The 19,752-nt window shown below is 36.9% G+C and overlaps 1 protein-coding gene across 4 annotated transcripts; it reads right to left on the bottom strand.

Moving 5' to 3' along the window:
• On the bottom strand, positions 1 to 9,278 carry LOC114182088. Of its 4 annotated transcripts, none has more exons than XM_028068844.1 (9): positions 8,240 to 8,559; positions 6,186 to 6,258; positions 5,658 to 5,954; positions 2,481 to 2,606; positions 1,557 to 1,637; positions 1,009 to 1,068; positions 858 to 933; positions 649 to 705; positions 1 to 488 (listed from the first exon to the last, which is right to left on the bottom strand). In XM_028068844.1, exons 1-6 carry the CDS (start codon positions 8,282 to 8,284, stop codon positions 1,040 to 1,042), a joined length of 651 nt encoding a protein of 216 aa, XP_027924645.1. In that variant the 5' UTR covers positions 8,285 to 8,559; the 3' UTR covers positions 1 to 488; positions 649 to 705; positions 858 to 933; positions 1,009 to 1,039. The 4 variants fall into 4 exon arrangements, with proteins under 4 accessions (XP_027924645.1, XP_027924646.1, XP_027924642.1 ...); XM_028068845.1 differs by having other exon boundaries at positions 6,186 to 6,240; XM_028068841.1 differs by lacking the exon at positions 6,186 to 6,258 and having other exon boundaries at positions 8,240 to 9,278.
• Between the last annotated feature and the right edge of the window lie 10,474 nt (positions 9,279 to 19,752).

The raw sequence follows: 19,752 nt of genomic DNA, 5'->3' as shown, positions 1-19,752 counted from the left end.
GGCATCAAACTCAAATAAATTCATCGCAGTTTTTGGTAAAACGGAATCAAAGAAATCGAGATTGTCAAGACAGAAAAACATGATAGACTATAAAGTTAAAACAGCATAAATAACAAGACAAGCCTCCAACTCCACAAACTTGCACAGTAGTAACCATAGACGTAACTAGACTGAGAAAATTGAAATCTAGTAAACACTAATCTAAGTAAACAGTAAACACTATTCTAAGTAAACGGAGAAAACACGATTGCCAAGATCATGCCTTTTATATTATCGAACCTTGCTAAGTTCTCTGGCATAAACCATGTTTTCAACTCCAAAAAGATGAGTATCAAGCAAGTTGGATGAACAGCCAACATCTTTGTTGAAGGTATGTTCTCCGGCAGTTAACTGCCAGGTTTTGAGGGACAGGCAGCTTTAAGATCTTGAAAATCTCAGCCCCAGAAACAGATAACTCCATGGATAGTCCAATGACGCTTGCTGCCAATCTAAACAAGAAATGAAAAGGCATTACTTTGTCAGGGCATGTTATTGATAACTTGGTTAACAATCAAGAACCTGTATATATTATCCCCAGCAATCACATATACAACAAAAGTTTAAGAGCAGGTGTGAACCCAAAAGGGTTGCAGCAAAAAATTTATATACCTTTCATGGTCTCCAGTATCTCAGGGATGCGCTATAAGAAGAAGGCAACCAGAGCACCTGACTCAGGAATTATGAATATGCCAACCATGTTATTCAAATAATTTGTAATGGAGAAGAAAAATAATTTAAGAGAAAAATATTATTTCATGTTCTGCAACATCTCAGTGTTTGGGTAACAATGTATTCCTAACAACTGATAAAATAGTTACCATGAGAGATATGATTTATCGATGAACCACACAAGTATACTTTAGAAACATCAAGTGAGCCAGATATATTGATTTCCTAAAAAAAAAAACTTGCATCAAACTTTGTAGCTGGTAGGTCAGTAAGTTAAGAAAGAATGAAGCAAATTCTTACCATTGAAAAAGATAAAAAAATCAAAGCAGCTTCAGGAAATTGCATATGCATATAAGCTTCCTGTTGAGCAGGGAAAGGATTACATGGTGAATATGGAGAAAATAGAATATATCAAGCCAGGAACTTCACAAGAGGAGTAATAAAAAGCATATTATTATGCAATAGTTTATATAATGAAACTACAAGCTGAACTAAAAGGGCAACACTTCCACCATTATCGGATCTTGCTGTCTTGGTAAGGGGTAGATGATGAAAGCAACCTTTAGGCCCATGAAAACAATGTTGGAAACTAATGCACAACAGCCTTTAGCAGTTTTGAAATTTTAAATATGATATACATGTCCAAAATAAAAAATTTGACATTGATGATATTAAAAGATGCAAATGACAATTTAACAAAGGCTTACAGTAACATGCCATAGGTACTTATTTTTCTTTGTTATCTTCATTATTATGGTTTGTCAAAAGGAGGCAGAAGAAGTAAAAGTGTTTTTGGCATAGAATATAACAAATAGTCAAATGTAAAAACAAGATTAAATATATTTTACCTTGTCCAAGAATCAGAACGGAATTTGCAGATAGAGAAATGATGTCTTGGATCTTCTCACAGGAGAAAAGAACTCGAACAACTGAATCAGAAAGCAAAAATTATTTAGATCATGCATGACAAGTGAAGAGAAGGAAACTCGGAAGGCGGTGTTCTACAATCCTTAAATAAAATTATAGTAAATGAATTCGTTACAAGAGCTCAAATATTAATACAAAAAAATTGATATGATTACCAAATTACATATATACGAAAATGTCACTAAGCTTTATTTATATCAATTCCACCATCATTTTCTCTTTTTCCTAAACCTTGCACAAGTACTATCTGAAATCTAGGATTCTGCTAGTCTCCTCTTTCAGATCTGTCGTCACCTCAACAGTCATCACAAATTCTCCATCCAGCCTTTTTCACGGGCATGAAGCGTCATCCTTCCACCCTCACATTCATTTTCTTTGCATGCCATCCAAGAGTTAGATCCAGCCTCCATTCCTTTTATCAGCTACATTCTTGTAGATGGTTGACTCCCTTATGCTTTGTTTTTTTTTTCTCGAATAAGATCTGATGTATTTTCTCTCTCACTCTGGTTTGACAAGTTAGGCATGTTTCTTAGCATTCTTTGTGAAGATTACCTTTGGTTTGCAATTGTTTTGGTTATTGTTATGGTCCTTTAGTACCAGTATGGCATTGACAGGGAGAGTGAGAACCATGTTACATATTTTTATACTGACAATTGGTTTACTGTAATCCACAAATGATCATACTAGTGAGAAGGATCGTATCTTTAGATACATGATTAAGTATATTCCTAAATATTTTAGTTCAATTGGTGCTGGCTACTCGTAGTAGAAGAAAGTTACAGCAACTTATAGATTTCTAATACATTAACTAATTAAATCAACAAAGGAAATGAAAGTTTGTGAACCTGGGAGACGTAAAAGCTTTTCATTGCAATCATTTCCATCCGCTTCATTTAAAGCATTTTCTATGTCCATTGCAGTGAACATGTGCACAGAATGGCATCCATCTGATATCCAGATAGTCTGAGACACTGCAAAATAAAGAGTAGTTTTAGCTGCACTGAGAACAAAATAAAAAATATTTGATGCATTATATCTGATAACTATTTGAAGAACCATAACTTTAAACATCTTTCTATTATCAAAGTGCTATTGACATTCTGAAGCTTAAATAACTCAGGGAGTCATGCACATAGTATGTAGACTAGCAACCAGGGCAACCTTTCCAGCCACAAATAACTGAAGCTTAAAATTCTTCTTGTTTATCAAGGATTATCCAATAATGGTAGACACATCTCCAAAACATGAATACGAAATGAAACTACTAAGCATTCAACACAAGACATAGCAATGATTAACTCGTCCTACACCCATTGTATTCCAACAAAAAGTACAAAACATCTTAGAAGAACAAGTAGATTTGAGTGAACAATAGCAAATTGATAATGACTTAAATGTACTACAATGTGATGGGGGATGTTTATGAAACCTAAAGGACTTACCTTAATTATACTTATATCATAATCAATGTTATCGATATGAAATAACAGAAAATATTGGAGACCTAAAATTTCTTTATGGGGATATTTCGGAAGCCATAACAGGTTATGGCAGAGCATTGCAGACAATATATATATATATATATATATATATATATTATAGAAAATGCAAAATATAGATATTGATAACTTTAAAAGATCAGAAAATATAATTGTAACTCAAAAATAACGAAAGACAATAAATAACTAGTAATAAATCATTTTTAAAAACTTCAAATAACAATAAAATAAAAATAAAAGCCACAATTTTCAAGTTCAAAATTTAAAATATAATAAAACATAATGTAGGAGTTGCTGGTTCAATGTCGGTACGGTGGGTGGACATGGACATGCATCAGCATCAACGGAAGTGGCCGCTGCAGTAGCAGCGGTGGCAGTGGCGTCAGCAAAAGTGGCAGCAACCGCATCAGAAGCAGTGGCAGCTGCTGCTGCAGCAGGACAGCACAATAGTGAAGGACAGGCTGTGGGTTCAACGTGGGTAGGGTATCCTAAGTTAATATTCTGCTGTAATGTTAGGTTTGGGCGGGGTTGTTTGGACCAACTCCTTTTTTGGAAGAAAAAACACTTGGGCTCGCTCCTGGTGGAAAAATAAGGATAGAAGGATAATTAGGGTTTTCACTTCTCGGGTCGGTCACTGCCTCTTCTCTTTCAGTTTCCCACCATCATCTCTATTATTTCTCACAACTGCCGTTGCTGCTACTCCTTCATGCCACTCCACAACTTCCGCCACGTCCATTCTGCAATGCTACTCCGTGACACCCAAAGCAGCCACGATGGGCTGCCATAAAAAACCCACATCGCCACTGCAATGATGTGGCAGCAAGGAATAATTCTGCCATGGCACCGCCATAGACGATTTTTTTATAACACTAATCATACTCATAATTAAATAAGGATATTCAGTTTAGGTACCAGTCACAAGAGATAATGGGAAATATAAAGTAATTCTAAAGGGTAAAAAAAATATAAGATATAACAAGATACTTTCATATATTCTAATAATGATGATACGTCAAAATTTATTACTATTTTATTTCACTAATTGTCAAGTAATTAGTCTCATAAGCTTATTTCATTACATTTATTTATAATCTTATTGGGTTAGAATGCACAAATACATTTCAAATTGATTCCAAAGAAGATTCGTTCACTTTCCCAACAAAGATATTAGCCCAATAAGGCATATTATTGTTTTAATTTGATTATCCTTCAAGGCTACAAACACAAAAATAAATATAAAAAAACAAATAAATCCAACTCTAAACAATTTGTTTTAGTTAATACATTTGTACATCAATGCTTGTACTTCATCCAATCTCAGTCTCAACCACAGCAAGTTGTGTGTGAATGTGACATGAATGGATTCAAGGGTCCCTCAACTACAAGGTAAGAGCTTTATGTTAAGCATCTCGCCAATCTTAATTTCTGTAAATATAGGCAACCAGGTAAAATACAATAATGTGACAATGTTTACAAGTAGTTCAAACTTATTGCATACTCCTTGAAGTGAGTACTTTCAACAGGTTTGGATATATCATACAATGTCATCTTCCTTTCTATCTACCTAACTCAGCCCTTAAATAAAATGTAAATTTTCTACGGAAGGATAAATCTTAGAAAATGGATTTAGGCGTAACTCAGACCTTACAAAACTAGCTTCTAAGGTGAAATTTACACTCACATACTATAAATTGGTTATATCTCTAATCGATGTGAAATCTCTAACATCCCATCTTCTGCTGAGGACTGATAGTATGAGACTAGATATTTATGTGTAGTCTAATAGTGACCTAATAATAGGTGGAATAATAGGTCCAACAAACTTTGTTAGGACAGACTTATAAGGTAAGGTTTATGCACTCACTTCTATCCTATAATTTAGTCATATTTTTAATCGATGTGGAAGCTTTGACATATCTAAACCAACAAAATCAAAATGCATGATATCTCACTTTAGTTTGCAAAATTAAGTCCCCCAATGTCACATATCTTTCAATCTGATACTCATGATTGAGGACCAGTTTGTTTGTGCTTTTTTTCTTTTTCAAATTAGTGTTTATTCAATAAAATATGCAGATTTCTGCTTTCTTTGTGTTTGTCTAGTCTTATTATTTTTAAAATGAACAGTTTTTAGATTAAATAAGAAAATTCTATCTGCTTCTTAAATTAGTGAATTTTTTAAATTGCTTATTTCAAAAACACTTACTTTAAGTTTGAACAAACTAGCCCAAAAATCGCAGATACAAAAGAAGGCTTCCCCAACCCCCCACTGCCTGCCTTATATTTATAGATGAAAGAGGATGGCTGGGAAATTTTGTCTTTTGGATGTACACACCAATCCGATATTTAGTATGCAATTATGATCAATCAACAAGCTAATTAGGAGCTATCAGCACAGACATGATTATCATCAACATATGTTTAGCAGCTTTTTCCAACACCGACATAAAATATTTCACTAAAAAAGCAACCACAAATTGAATTTTGAAAAATAAAATATAAAATAAGGAAAGTGACACTTACTAGAAGATAGATCAGGAAGAACAGCAACACTTTTCACTTTCATTGTACGAAGCAGTGGCCTAACATTACCAGTGACATCTACTCCTATGCCAGAATTTGACAGGGATAGCAAATGTAAATCTCCATGAGAATCCAAGATCAGAAACATCCTCTGGGACACAGCCTGAATGGAAATAGCCTTTATAGACATGGATACCTTTGTGGCAGAATTTGTATTAACATCGTTTCCCTTCAACATCACAAAACATGAACCTCCATCTCTGTCATCATGTTTTGATTTAACATTTGTCTGCTTCACTGAAATAAGAAAACATAGACTAGGTAATGTACTGGGGAAATTTGGAAGCACCTAAAATTTATGCATACAATATAGTAATCATATCATGATATCTCTGCAGATATACTCTAAGACAATATAGGAAGAGTATATTGCCAGTTTTCTAGATAGAGATTCCATTGTTATCACAAGAAATTCAAAATACAGCTTGGTGTTAAAGATATGTTCTTAATATTTAATTAATTATTTACCATTAAAACATCTTGGGATTAAACAAAGGATGGCACCCTGTATCGCACCCATATCCTGGTCAACGAGAAATATCTACAAATAGTTAGCAGAAGTTAAATATATGAACACAATTTGTTACATTTGACCAGGGTAGATATATGGCTAAAGCTACTGAAACTTGAAAGTAGACTAAAAAACACCACGGTGTAATACACATAGGCTAGTGTATTACCAATCACTATTTTGAATTGATCACTGTTTTAAAATGACAAAGAAGGTAACAAGAACAAAGATCAATACCCTTTAGATCCCATGGTATAGCAAATACCAAATTCCGACTAGGTATTTGTTAAGTTCTAAAACTTATAGAGTCAGCAGTAAATTACTATCAATTAGTGATTAAACTAAATCATCTCAAGCTGGTCAAAGAGAAATAGTCCAGTGCAAATGAAGGAATTATCAGCAATCAATGCTTTAAAAAAATGGCTAACCACTGGAAACCCAACTTAAGCTTGAACCAATTGCACTCATTTTACAGTGGGTGTCAGACAAATCTACCTCTCACAGAAGAAATTTTATAAGTAGAACTGTTTTGAGTTTGAATAGAGTAAAAAATGTTTTTTACCCATTTCTTACAAAGTTGCCAGCAAAGGGCATTATTTTTTTATAGTTTTCTGACAAAGCCAACCACAAGCTCCATGACGAGGGAAGAGGAAGACAGAAAGACAAAAGCTAAAGGACAGAACAGGCTGGCAAAGAGCAAACAGAGGCCACCACAGAAACATCAGAACAGGGGCCACAAACTGAAGTGTTGACCATGGCCGCAAAAGGGCAATTCTAGGCTGGATAAAGCACAGCCAGCAACCAGTTGACGAAGTGACAGTAAACATGTTGGCTGAAAATTGAGAGAGATTGGCTACAGGGTTATATAGTAAAGGTACATATTTTCTAATTCAAATAGTCATGATTTTCAAGGACAAAATATCTGCCATCACAATAGCAACCCTAAAAAATGACTTACTGATTAAAGGAAAAAAGGGGGCAGAATCAAGTTTTCACAGCTAATTGGTAGTACTATCCTCAGGAACTTGGCACCAATATTGGCTGCTATCCGCACAGCATAATGAATTCCCTATTGCAGACGACAAGCATTATATTCTGCAACAGTCTGAGTGGCACTATAACATTGACTACTCTTGTATCTTTCAAAAACACACAGTATGCCATTCACTATTCCAAAACTAAATCAATAAAGCTCAAAGGTCCACAGAATTGGAAATTGAATCAAATTCAGGCGTTTCAAGGTTTAGATAAAGATGCCTGTTTACAAAGGACATTGAGTCCTGTGGCCACAGAAGTTGAAATGCAACAAATAATGCAAAAGCCAGAATTTTGCTAAATCATTGACGATTAAGACACTGAATAATGATGATTGAATTTACTACACACTAGTAGTCTCTAGTGAAATACTCTTACAAGTTATATTTACTTACAACCTATTTTTCATAAAAACAGATCGTTAAGTCAAAAGCCAAACAGACAAAATTTGAAAGCCAAAACCAATAAAATCAGCATTTTCTTTTCAAATTCTGCTGAAAAATTCAAGTTACAAATTTTCATGCATTGACTGTGTAAATGTCAACCAAAGCAACTACAAACCACCCTATATATGACTTTTAAAACAATCATCAGAAGAAAAGCAAACAATCTCATCAATATGACAATCCATGTTCTGATGACATTGTCATTCTAATTACATTCAAACCACCGTAGAAATCACACTGTTAAACCTAAATACGACTTTTAAATTAACTACTACAAAATTCAACCGTCTTATCACACATGATAATCTAGTGTTAGTCGACAGCATGAATACCTTCTAATTAAATCCAAAATCACCCTCGAAATCAAACTGCTAGCCCTAAGTTAAATTTTTCAAGTAACTATTACACAATTCAACCTTCTTATCATACATGAATATCTAGTGTTAGTTAGCAGTGTAAGCACATTCCACTTAAATTCTAAATAAAACACCATAACACTACATTACAAAAAAGTTTACTCATTCACCTACCAGCAGCAACTCTTTGTCTTTCCATCTTCCCTTCCAAATCGCCATTGCAGTTCACCACCTCCAAACCCCCTCCTCGAACACCACCACCATTCCTCAGCTGCTTTGAATTCCCAAACCTCTTGTTCCCACCTTTTCCTTTTACGAGCCTCCTAAGACCAAAAACCCTAACCCCATTCTCCTCCCCGAGAATAAGAAACCCAAACGCAACACTCAAAGAAAAAACCGGCCTTGCGCAGTCAATCACCGCGCGCCTCATCAATCTCAAACCACCACTGCCACCGTGATCGTCGTTACTACTGCTGCTGTCGTTTTCGCCACCCTCATCGTCTTTGACGGCGAAAACCCATACCTTGTTGCTGGAGAGAACGTATAGCGCGAAGTAGTTGACAGAGGCAGCGAGTCTAACAGCGGCCCCGTGCTTGGCGTCGAGAAGGACACCGAGGCCGGGCTGAAAGCAGAGGTCTTTATGCAAACAGATAACACGTGCGACGCGTTGGAAGGAGGAGTGGTCGCGGCGGCGCAGGCGATAGAAGCGGAGGAGGATGCGGGAGCGGTAGGGGGAGGAGACAAGGAAGATGACGGGTGTGGCGGCGGATGGGTGTTGTTGGAGGAGGAGGAAGGCGGAGGAGGAGGAGGGGGAGGGGATGTTTAGGGTTTGGGTATGGGGTTGAGAGGGAGTGGTGGAAAGGGGAGAGAAAGAAGGGTATAAAGAAAGAGAAGAATCAGAATGGGTAAGGGCAAGAGAGAGGGAAGAGGGTTCAAAGAGGATGGAGGTGTGAGGGTGGGGAGAGGAAGAGAGGGAGGAAGGGTGTGGGAGAGGGACTTTGGAACCTTGGACAACAACCATTACAAAACAAAGTTAAAGCTCACTCACTTACTTTGGTTGTTTTTGGTTTGATATGGTTTGGTGTGATGTTGGGTTAGGTGGAAGAGTTTGAAGGAGTAGGTAAGTGATGATGGAGGAGGAGGATGACGATTATGATAAAAATGGCGTTCATTTGGAAAGAGGAGAACAAAAGGGAGCAAAGGTTGTGTTACTTACAAGACCTCATTCAAACTTTATATCTCTAACTCCTTTCTCAAAAAATACATTTTTTTTTTAAATATAACCAAATTTCATTGTTAGTTTTTAAATATTCTATCTTTAATTAAGATATGACTCTATAAATTTAATGTATTTAAATATTTCTTTTCAAAATCTAATTCAAGTTTTAATAATGATAATTCAATTTCTTTCCTTATTAACAATTTTAGAGTTAAATGTATTCATTATTTTCAAATTATTTTTAAAATTATGTTTTATCTTTAAAGTAAATTATATATTTATTTTCTCTTTCTGATTTATTCAAGTTATATAAAACATTTAGTATTATATGTGGAATGTTTCTAATACGACAATAAGAATCGGATAGTAGATATTTGCTGAAAAAATATTTATATAACTTTTATAAAATAATGTTATAATTTAATTTAAAAATAAAACAATTTTTTAAAATAATTTAAAGATGAAAAATATATTTTTGTTGAGTTAAGTATATTTTTTTAAAGACTTCGTGTAGTAACCGAAATCGCGAAAAGATGATTAACTCGAGAAAATAAAAGGTATTTTAAAATAAAATACAATTCTTTTGGAGTCGTCACCATAGTTTATTACGGAAAATTATGGAAAACCATAAAATAAGACATGGTATATGAAAATCGGACCTTTAATATAATTAGCAAAATTGATGTGGTTTTCAAAATGTTAATTTTCCCGAAAATAACAAGACAATAATACTAAAAAGAAAAAAAAATATTTTTTTAAGTTTTTGAGCCGACTGACAAGGATTGACCTTGGTCTTACGAATTCTCATTCAAAATAGAGATCAGGGTTACAGGCTGACAAAGATTGATCTTGGTCATTAAAATTCTTATTGAAAATGAGAAATCGGAGTTAAGTAGTTCTTTCTTAAGAATGGTTTGATAAATTGTGCCAACAAGAGTTGGGCTTGAAGGAAAGGGAATGCTAGTGAGAATTGGGCTTAAGTGAACAGGTGTTGATATTAGGTTTAACTACTCAGATGGTACCCACTTTGATAGAGGTGTGTCAATCTGGTATCCACTTTTAAAAACGTGTAAAAAAGTGTCAATGGTATCCCAAATTTTAAAAAAGTGTTTCAATTAAATCCCTTATGACATAAATGACTAACGTCGTTAATGGCGTACCACGTGTCAGGTTACCATGTATTTTGGTGGAGTAAAATAATTTGAGTATTTAAGTGGAGTATTTGATATATAAATTAAAAAAAAATTATTTTGACATGTATATATAAGTTATAATTAAGCTTATTTACTAATATGGTCTCAAATTGAAAAGGACAAAACTAGATCGTCTTAAAAAATATGGGTACTAAATTAAACAAAAAATTTAAATAGAGGATTAAATTGAGAACAACCACAACCATTGTCATGTGTCACGACTATAAATTGCCATGTAACACAACGGGTAACTTGACACGTGGTAGTTTATATGGTTATTATAGGGGTTATTAATTATGTCCACATGTATTTATAAGGTTATTAATTATGTCCTCCATTCTTATGGGCTGGGCTAATGTTTGGGTCCTAGATAGGTCTGGGCTTAACCTAGGCCATGTGTTAGCATATGTTGGTACTGGGGGTCTTGTTTGCGACATTCTAAGTTAGATGTTATCGATTTATTAGGTATTATTCTTTTGCAGTAGGCGGCTTGGGCCGCTATGTGGTTCTACTTTTTGTGGGACTATGTCTAGGCGGGCTTGGTCGTGTACTTGCCTTGGTCCGCCTAGGTATAGTACATTAGTCCCCCAGCCTTTGTCGGGACAGGTCTGGCGTCAAAGGCTTAAAAGTGTATGAGTTTTGTGTAGGTGATGAGTGGTATTGTCAGCTGCAGTATCCGTCCGTTGTGGTGTATTCGGGCGATGCAGGTTACCAGGATGTTATGGTTCTTGGTTCATATAGTTCACAAAAAGGAAAGATACTTCTTGTTGGGGTACAGTATGCTAGGCTCCCAATCTTTAAGTGTTATGAACATTGTTAAGACTAAGGCATATAAGCGATGGTAGGTGAAGGGGTGTCAGATGTTAGAGGTCTAATTAGAGGGATTTGCGTCGCTATTTCAAGTGTTGTGACGTTTCGCATGATTGTTGCTTTTGGCGGGAAAAGTTGTAGTGGTTCAAATGCTGGTTATAAATATAATTGATGAGGGAAATTTGTTCACCTTGGTTCATTTGCAAGAAGTTTGAGAGAAGTTATTTGTGTGCGTGAGATCTGTTCGATACATTCTTTCTTTTTGCAGTCATCTTAATATCTTAAAAAAGGTATGTCTAGTGTTAGCGGTAGTGTGTCATTATCTAGTTCGGGTAGTGGGAGTGAGCGTTCAGGGGGAGACAGGAGTAGTCGGTCAGATAGTAGGAGTGGTGGTCAATTGGTTGATGCGGGGAGGATTCCAATGGAGACAATTACTAAAACAAGGGAGGATCCACCAGAAGAGGTGGCAGAAAGTAGCTGGCCGGCAAAGGCTGGATATAAATGAGTGGCTGAGGATGTGCGAACTCAACACTCCTTATTCAGATGGTCTCGTCTGTTGAAGTCGTGGCTTAACTGTATACCCATCCTGGAGAGGAATATAAGTCGAGACATAGTGGCTTTAGAGAGGGTAAGCGCTATTGAATGCGTTTGCCACGACCAAGAAGGAGCTTCGGAAGAGTTCTTCGGAAGCTTCGGAAGAGCTTCCATACTGATAATGGGAACACCAAGTTCCCATTCAGTTGGACCGATAACCCTTGGCAGTATAAGGATATGAAGAGGGAGAAGTTGTCGCTGACGGATAGGGAGGTGGTGGATACCTTGATGAAGTTTAATGATAAGATGCCCACTAAGGGCTTAGTTAGGGTTTATAATTCGATACACCCAATTGTTGATATAAAAGGTATCTTTTTGTGTTTTAAATGGTAGGGTGTGTTTAGGTTAACTAATCGGCGTTGTTATTATTGTTGTAGGTCATATGGCACAAGTCGGCAAGAAAAATTTGAATCTCTTTCAAGCTCTTCGCAAGGAGAAAGTGACGAAGGCTAGGGCTGCTGGGAATACTGAAGTTGCCAATCTGCAAGATCCCTTAGTGGTTCATGTACATGGGGGGTCCAAGAGGATACTGGAGGTGCCCACTAAGCATGACGAGGGTAAGGACGTGAAGAGGGTAAGGGCCGCCTTGTTGGGTTCGGGATCCTCTATTAGTGCGAAGAAACCCGAGGCTGGACTTATCAAGTTGCCAGAGACTACTATTCAACGTGATATTAAGATTAACTTGTCGGAGTCTCTAGTCAATTCTATTGACAACATGGAGTCGAATGCCATGATTAAGGCTATGTTAGAGCTTAACAACAAAGCCTTGATTTTAGGACACAAAGTGGGTACTTTGTATCATAGAGAGTTGAAGGAGGGTAATCGGTCCAAAATGGAGGAGCTTTAAGTTCAGGTTGACAAGCATGCCGAAGAGAAGACGGCTTGGAAGAAGGAGAGGGAGGAGTGGCTGAAGGAGAGGAAAAGATTGAGGACCTGGAAAGTGTGGTGTTTAGAATTCGAGAAAAAACTTAAGGAAAGGATTGTGGATCTCGAGGCCGATTATGATGAACTGAAGGAGAAACGTGGCGGTCTTGAGATAGAGTTGGAAGATCTTAAGGGCTACATTATTCAGGAGCACATCAATGGTTTCCAGAAGGGCTTGCGGCAGGCAGCCTTTTTTCATAAAGATATTGATGCGTCAGATGCTAGATTTGACGTGAACAAAGATGTGATCGATGGTCGACTTGTGAGTGAAACAGAATCTAGCCCTGAGGAAGAGGCAGAGAAGATGGCGGCAGAATTAAATGCAAATCCTGACGAGGTCGTGGCCGCGAAGGTGGATATTGATCAAACAACAACTTAGGATTATTGTTTTATATTTTCAATTTGATATTAATCCCAAGTTTGTAATAATCCGTACACTTTTTACTTTGTTCGTTAATATGATGAATGTTGTGTGTATATTTGTTGTCATTCAATACCGATAGTATGTGTTATATGAGCGTGTTTATTGAATGATTATGTTGTTGCGAATCTGTTATAATTTGTTCGACATTTGCGTTATAGACCACTTACTTCGATAAGTAGTATGGAAGTTTTTAGAAAATAATTTAAGGATTTTTACGCAAACGTCGTAATAGTTATGGTGGTCGACCTAGGTCGCTTACTTGTGGTATGTGGTGTGGAACTTTAATAAATTTAACCAGATAAATATGCTGAGTATAGGATGAAGAACCCTTTGCTTTATTCATAAAGTTTGGGGTACCTCGTTGAAAAATCCCTGGCCAAAACCCTCCTTAGGGAAAAAGTGCCAGGTGAGGAAAAAGAGTACACCTAAGATTACAAGTATTCATTACATTGATTAGGCTAACTAAAGTAAAATTTTAGGTGAGATACACTCCACATGTTTGGTATCTCCTCTCTTGATAGTTGCTCAAGTTTGTAAGCGCCTCCTCCTGCATCGTCTCGTATCTGATATGGTCCTTCCCAGTTAGCTGAGAATTTGTCGTCCTTCTTTCTTGCACTACTGCCATCCTCCAGACTAGGTCCCCTCTGACGAATGACTGCGGACATAGGTTCGAGTTGTATTTCCTAGTCGCCCTTTGTTTAACTGCTATGTTTTGGATTTGCACTTTGTCTCTTAACTCAATTAATTGGTCTAGATTGGTACATAGGTTCTATTGGTTCTGGTTTGGATCATATACTTGACGACGTAGGGAAGGTTCACCAATTTCAACTGGTATCATTGCTTCTACGCCGTAGACCAAGCTAAAGGGGGATTCGTTAGTGGCGGATTGTGGGGTGCATCTGTAGGCCTATAATACTTCCAACAAGTCTTCTGGCCAGCGACCTTTCGCGCCAATCGTTTTCGCAATTCAACTATTATTACTTTGTTGCCAGCTTCAGCTTGGCCATTGGTTTGTGGGTGTTCTACGGAGCTAGTGATGTGTTTGATTCCAAGATCGGTGTAAAATTTAGCGAGCTCTTTATCTATGAATTGTCGGCCATTGTCAGTTATAATAGTATGTGGTACTCCATAGCGGTATATAATGTCCTTCCATACGAACTGTTGGACCTATTGTGTTGTGATTGTGGCCAATGGCTTAACTTCTATCCATTTCATAAAGTAGTTGATGCCTACAATGAGGAATTTCACTTGTCCTTTTCCCGGGGTGAAGGGTTCTAGGATGTCCATTCCCCACTTCACAAATGGCCATGGGGAGAGTATGGAATGCAGTTATTCCTATTTTTGGTGAATGAGGTTACCATATTTCTAACATGGTATGCCTTTCTTGACGAAGGTCTAACAATCCGCCTCCATTGTTGGCTAGAAGTAGCCGACTCTGAGTATTCTGATGGTCATGGTTCGTGTGCCTGAGTGGTAGCCGCATATTCCTTCATGTATTTCCCTAAGTACGTATTGTGCTTGTTCCCTTGTAACACATTTAAGCAATGGTTGGCCATACCCTCGCTTGAACAGTTTGTCACCTATCATCGTATACCATGATACTTTGGCTAGCCATCCTTTATTGATATTGGGTGGGGGGTTGTCGGTTTTGAGATATTGGATGCATGGGGTTGTCCAGTTATCTGTGCTGCCTAGGTTGAGGCAGATGTTTATTATGGACGGTGCAGATAATGTCTACTGTAGTAGGGACTTATGCCTTCCTTTGAGCTTAGTGCCTGCAAGTTTTGATAGGACATCTGCTCAAACATTTTCACCTATTGGGATGTGTTGGATACATACTCGGTTAAAGCCAGATTGTATGACATTGTGGACTAGGTGGTAATATTGGAGGAGAGTTGCATCTTTTATTTGAAATTCATCGTTGAGATGACCGACAATGAGCTTGAAATTTGTTTTGCATATGAGGGTTTTTACACCGACTTCGCGTGCAAGTGATAGTCCTGCGAGGATGGCTTCGTATTCAGCTTGATTGTTGGAGGTTTTGAAGGCAAATTGGAGAGATTTTTCAATGAGGATGTGGTTGGGGCCTTCTAGGACAATGCCAACTCCTGTGCCTTTTGGATTAGAGGAATCGTCAACATATAGTGTTCATTGGTCCTCCTCGGGGGTGTGTTGTAGGTCGTTGACAAAGTCAAGTAGGCATTGGGCTTTGATAGGGCCGTGTGGTTCACATCGGATGTTGAATTTAGAGAGCTCCATAGCCTAGGATGACATTCGTCCGGCAAGGTCAGGCTTTTAGAGGATTTTCTTGATAGGGTAATCAGTTTTAACAATGATATGGTGGTTCTGGAAGTAAGGGCATTGATGTCTTGCTGCATGCACCAGGGGGAGGGCCAGTTTCTCAACCATTTAGTATCTGGTCTCTGGATCTTGTAGAGTTCGGCTGACGAAGTACACTAGGTGTTGAATCTCGACAAATTCTTGGATCAGAGCGGCATTGACTGTGTGATTTGTTGCGGTGATGTATACCAGGAGTGGTTGATGGCTATCTATTTTGTGGAGGATGGGTGAGATCTGATGGTAGTTTTTAGATTTTGGAAAACTTTTTCACAATCATCCTTCCAAGAGAACTTCGCAGATTTTTTGAGTAGCTGGATAATAGGTTGGATTTGCTTGGCTAGTTTTGGGAGAAATCTGGATATGGCAGTTAGGCGGCCTATCAGGCGTTGGACTTCTTTGACATTGTTGGGGCTACGCATTTTAATGACGGCGTTGCATTTTTCAGGGTTGGCTTCAATGTCGCGCTGTGTGAGCATGAAGCCAAGGAATTTGCCACGGTCGACGCCGAATAAGCACTTTTCAGGGTTGAGTCTAAGGTTGTATTGTCGTAGTGCGGAGAATATGGTGGTTAAGCGATCAAATTACACCAAATACGCACTTTTTGATATTGCTGTCGTTAGGCGATCAAATTACCACTACTTAACTTTAGCAACTTCAGTATTGCCAAGTTAGTAGTGAACAAAATAATTAGGGTTAAGATAACCTTGAGTCGTCTCACAATGAATACGGAATTGATCTCAAATATTTGATTCTTAAAAATGCAATTAAAACTAGCAACTATAAAAATAGGGGGTTTTGATATGCAAAGAAAATGACACGGAAGATTGTAAACACAGTAATAATAAATAGGTCAATTCCACTGCTTTTTCTAAATAAGATTCTTCATTGGTTATCTAGAGATTATTGTTAAATTAATTATTGTTGTTGATTTACAAATCAATCAATGTAAAGACTCAATTCATTTGTTGGCATTCTCACTTTTAATCAAAGTATAGTCTCAATTAAATTGTCCATAGTAAATTAAATCAAAGTACAGTCTCAATTAAATTTTACTATGCCTAATAATGTCTATTCCTTTGTTTCTTCACCAAATAGAAAACTTAATTAATCAAAGTAAAGTCTTGACTAATTTTAGTTAAAGTAATTACCTCTAATCAAAGTAAAGTCTCAATTATTGGCAAAAACTTATTTAATCAAATGAGAGTTTCTAAATAAAATCAAAGTAAAGAGTCTATTTAATTTAAAAACCTTTTAACTCATATGATTAACATGCATGTAGATTTAAAATCATTATTTTCTATTAGATTAAGAACCAAAGGACATAGATAAAAAAAACCACAACAATAATCAAAATAACAAACACATAAATTCATCTAACCTCAGAATCCAGTTAAGAAATTACAGTGGAATCAACCCTTAAAACTTAGCCCTCCATGGCTTTGATGGAATACATGATAATATATGATGAAGGAAAGAAAATAAAAGAAAAGAGAGAATGAGAGATGTGATGGATGACGGTGTCTGCCAAAACCAGAGAGTTCTAAGTTGTAAGTTGTGTCGCTTCTGCTCCCTTAAGTCTCTTTATATAGGCTTCAACTGGACTTTGGGCTTTATCTGTTGGTTGCTAAAATCTTTTATTTTTATTTAATTAATTAGCAACTTAATTTCTGTCCAATTTCTAATTCTGCCCCTCTTATTTAACAATTTTTGCAACTTTCACCAGAGTTGACTGCTCACTTTGACCAGTTGACCATTGTTGACCAGTTGACTAGTTTGACTGTCCAATAGCAGCGTGACACGTGGCGCAAAGTGCACTTTCTCTCTCCAAACGATAAGGCTGTGCAGAGGTTGCTGCGTGGAGGTTTGCGGTGCGAAAATGGTGACGGTGAGGTGCAGAGATGATGGAGACTTGCTGCAGTGGACGGGTGGTGCAAATTTATTCGAAGTTGGAACGGTGATGGAGATGGTGGTAGCGTTCCGCAATGGTGGCCGGGACTGGTTCACGAGTTGCGAACGAATTGGTTGCTGTAGAGATGAAAAAGCGTGGTGGTTGAAGCTTTCCGCTACTGCTGCACTGAAGATGATGGAGAGGCTGCTGTGGCTGCCGGCGTTGCAGGTGCGGTGAGAAAATGGAGGTGCTGCTCACGACGGCGCAAGGTTCGTGAATGGTGCAGTTGCGGTGTGGTGCAGTGGTGGCCGACGAGGTTCAGATGTGTGAAGGTTGACAAGATGATGGAGGTTGCACGTGCCTCGTGGTGGTCGGAAACGGTAGCGGCTGCCGTGGAGGGTCATGATGTCGGCTAGGGTTTGAGGAAAATTAGGGTTTCTGTTTTGGAGATGAAGATGATGACATGGCAGCCTTCCATTGGACAACTTGTTAGTGCAAGGATTGTTGCCACGCGACTTGTTCTGGTTGGCTAATTTTAAAAGTTGAGGATTGCCACATGGCAGCATCTGAGTGAATGAAGTTTAAGTGGTAGGAGGGGTGCAACTTAGTGAAAACTAGGGGTGCAGAACAAGTTTTCGGTGGTCCACTTTAGAAGGAGTGTGCAAATAAAATCTGGGGGTGCATTTAGCTCCTGATTTATTCTTTTTCGGAATTTCCTGATTTTGTACTTATTTTGTAACTTTGAATATTTCAAATCCACACTATTAATGACCAAAAATAAATTCCAGTTGCATTAACAAACGTTAGAATATCCAATAATATTTTATGCAACTAAAATCAATTTTTATACCATTTTTACCTAACTCAATAAATCCAATAATCACAAATCCTAATTAAATCAATCTTTAAGCACATAAAATTCAATTAAATCCCCAAATTTAAATATTAAATGAGGGCAAAAATTTGAACTCATCACACACCCACACTTATCCTTTTGCACTCCTAGGCAAAATTTGAACAATTTCAAAACTTTATTCTGAGGTCTTTTATTCCGTATTTTCACTGGATAAGAGGAATGAATACAAATGGAAACAAATCAATCTTCTAGAAATCATGTTGTCATGCACATACAAATGGATAAAATTATGTTTTTCACTCATGAGTTAATCTTTTGAGTTTACAAGATAATCAAGTATGAAAGAGAAATACTCAAGTTAAATGTATATTTTCTCACCAAAATTCGCTAAAGTGTTTTGGCTTGTGTTTCCACTCAAAATACCCATGTAAGTAAACACTCTCAATGCTTAGCAAAACTCTAATATTCACAACTTTCAGAAAACATGCATTCAAAAATCATGAGGACTTTTCACAGGTTATAACGGGGCCAAGGCAAAGGTAGGAAAAATTTTAAGGATTTTAGTGTTTTTGAAATAGTAAGGTAGAAAGTATTATGGAGCATAGTTTCAAAAACAATCTCTTTTGTCTTTTTTTTTTCTTTTGTTCTTTGTTGCTCTTTTTCAGACAATAATCATTTTTCATTTCAACACTTTATCATCAACAATTTTTTCCTTTTGCCATTTTTATAACGTTGTGGGGGAAATACTCACCCCTACACTTTATTCCTCAACCAATCTTAACATATTCCACTAGCTCCTTCTTTCTCCCTAAGGTAAGGAAAAACATGGTCTTTTTCTTTTTAAGGTTTAGCAATATGCTCAAAACAAGAAAAAGAGGTTTAAAAGCTCAAAGGGACTACCAATGGATCAATGTCATGGTTAGCTTATTTGGCCAAGTAGCTAAAAATAAGAAATACCTCAGTCATATCAAATCATGCATGTTCACCTAAGATGCAAAACAACATAATCAAGCTAAACATTTAAGTATCAACAAGACATGAGCAAGTCACACAAGAAAAATAGGAATGACACATGGTAGTTCATCCTTACAATAAAGCTCAAAACTCACAAGGTCAAAAACTCTTTCACAAAAGATTCATTCCAGAAACTCTCAAATCAACTCAATTAGTAAATCATAGAAATAATCCATTCATAGCACATGACTCTTATTTTCCCAGAATTATGATCGTTCCAATTAGTGAATCAAATCCTAAAATCCAATATCAATATGTTTTATTGGAAGCAGAAACTTTTTTTTAATAAAAACAAAACAAATAGAAAATAAAATCAGAAAAGGAGGAAATCTCCCCACACCCCCACACTTTATCCATGCATTGTCCTCAATGTATTCAATATATATAAAATGCAAAGAAAAAGTATGAAGGGTACTTACCTCCTC

Source organism: Vigna unguiculata, chromosome 4 (genome assembly GCF_004118075.2).
Source record: "Vigna unguiculata cultivar IT97K-499-35 chromosome 4, ASM411807v1, whole genome shotgun sequence".
NCBI lineage: Eukaryota > Viridiplantae > Streptophyta > Magnoliopsida > Fabales > Fabaceae > Vigna > Vigna unguiculata.
The sequence above is the reverse complement of the archived record's forward strand: the minus strand, read 5'-3'. Positions and strand labels throughout refer to the sequence as shown.

Coding starts and splice junctions, on each gene's coding strand:
- LOC114182088 (XM_028068841.1), bottom strand. CDS start 9,086: ATGGTTGTTGTCCAAGGTTCCAAAGTCCCTCTCCCACACCCTTCCTCC. Junction 2,607..5,657: donor TCTTCCTGATCTATCTTCTA/GTAAGTGTCACT, acceptor TTTATTTTGCAG/TGTCTCAGACTATCTGGATA. Junction 1,638..2,480: donor AAAGCTTTTACGTCTCCCAG/GTTCACAAACTT, acceptor TTTCTGATTCAG/TTGTTCGAGTTCTTTTCTCC.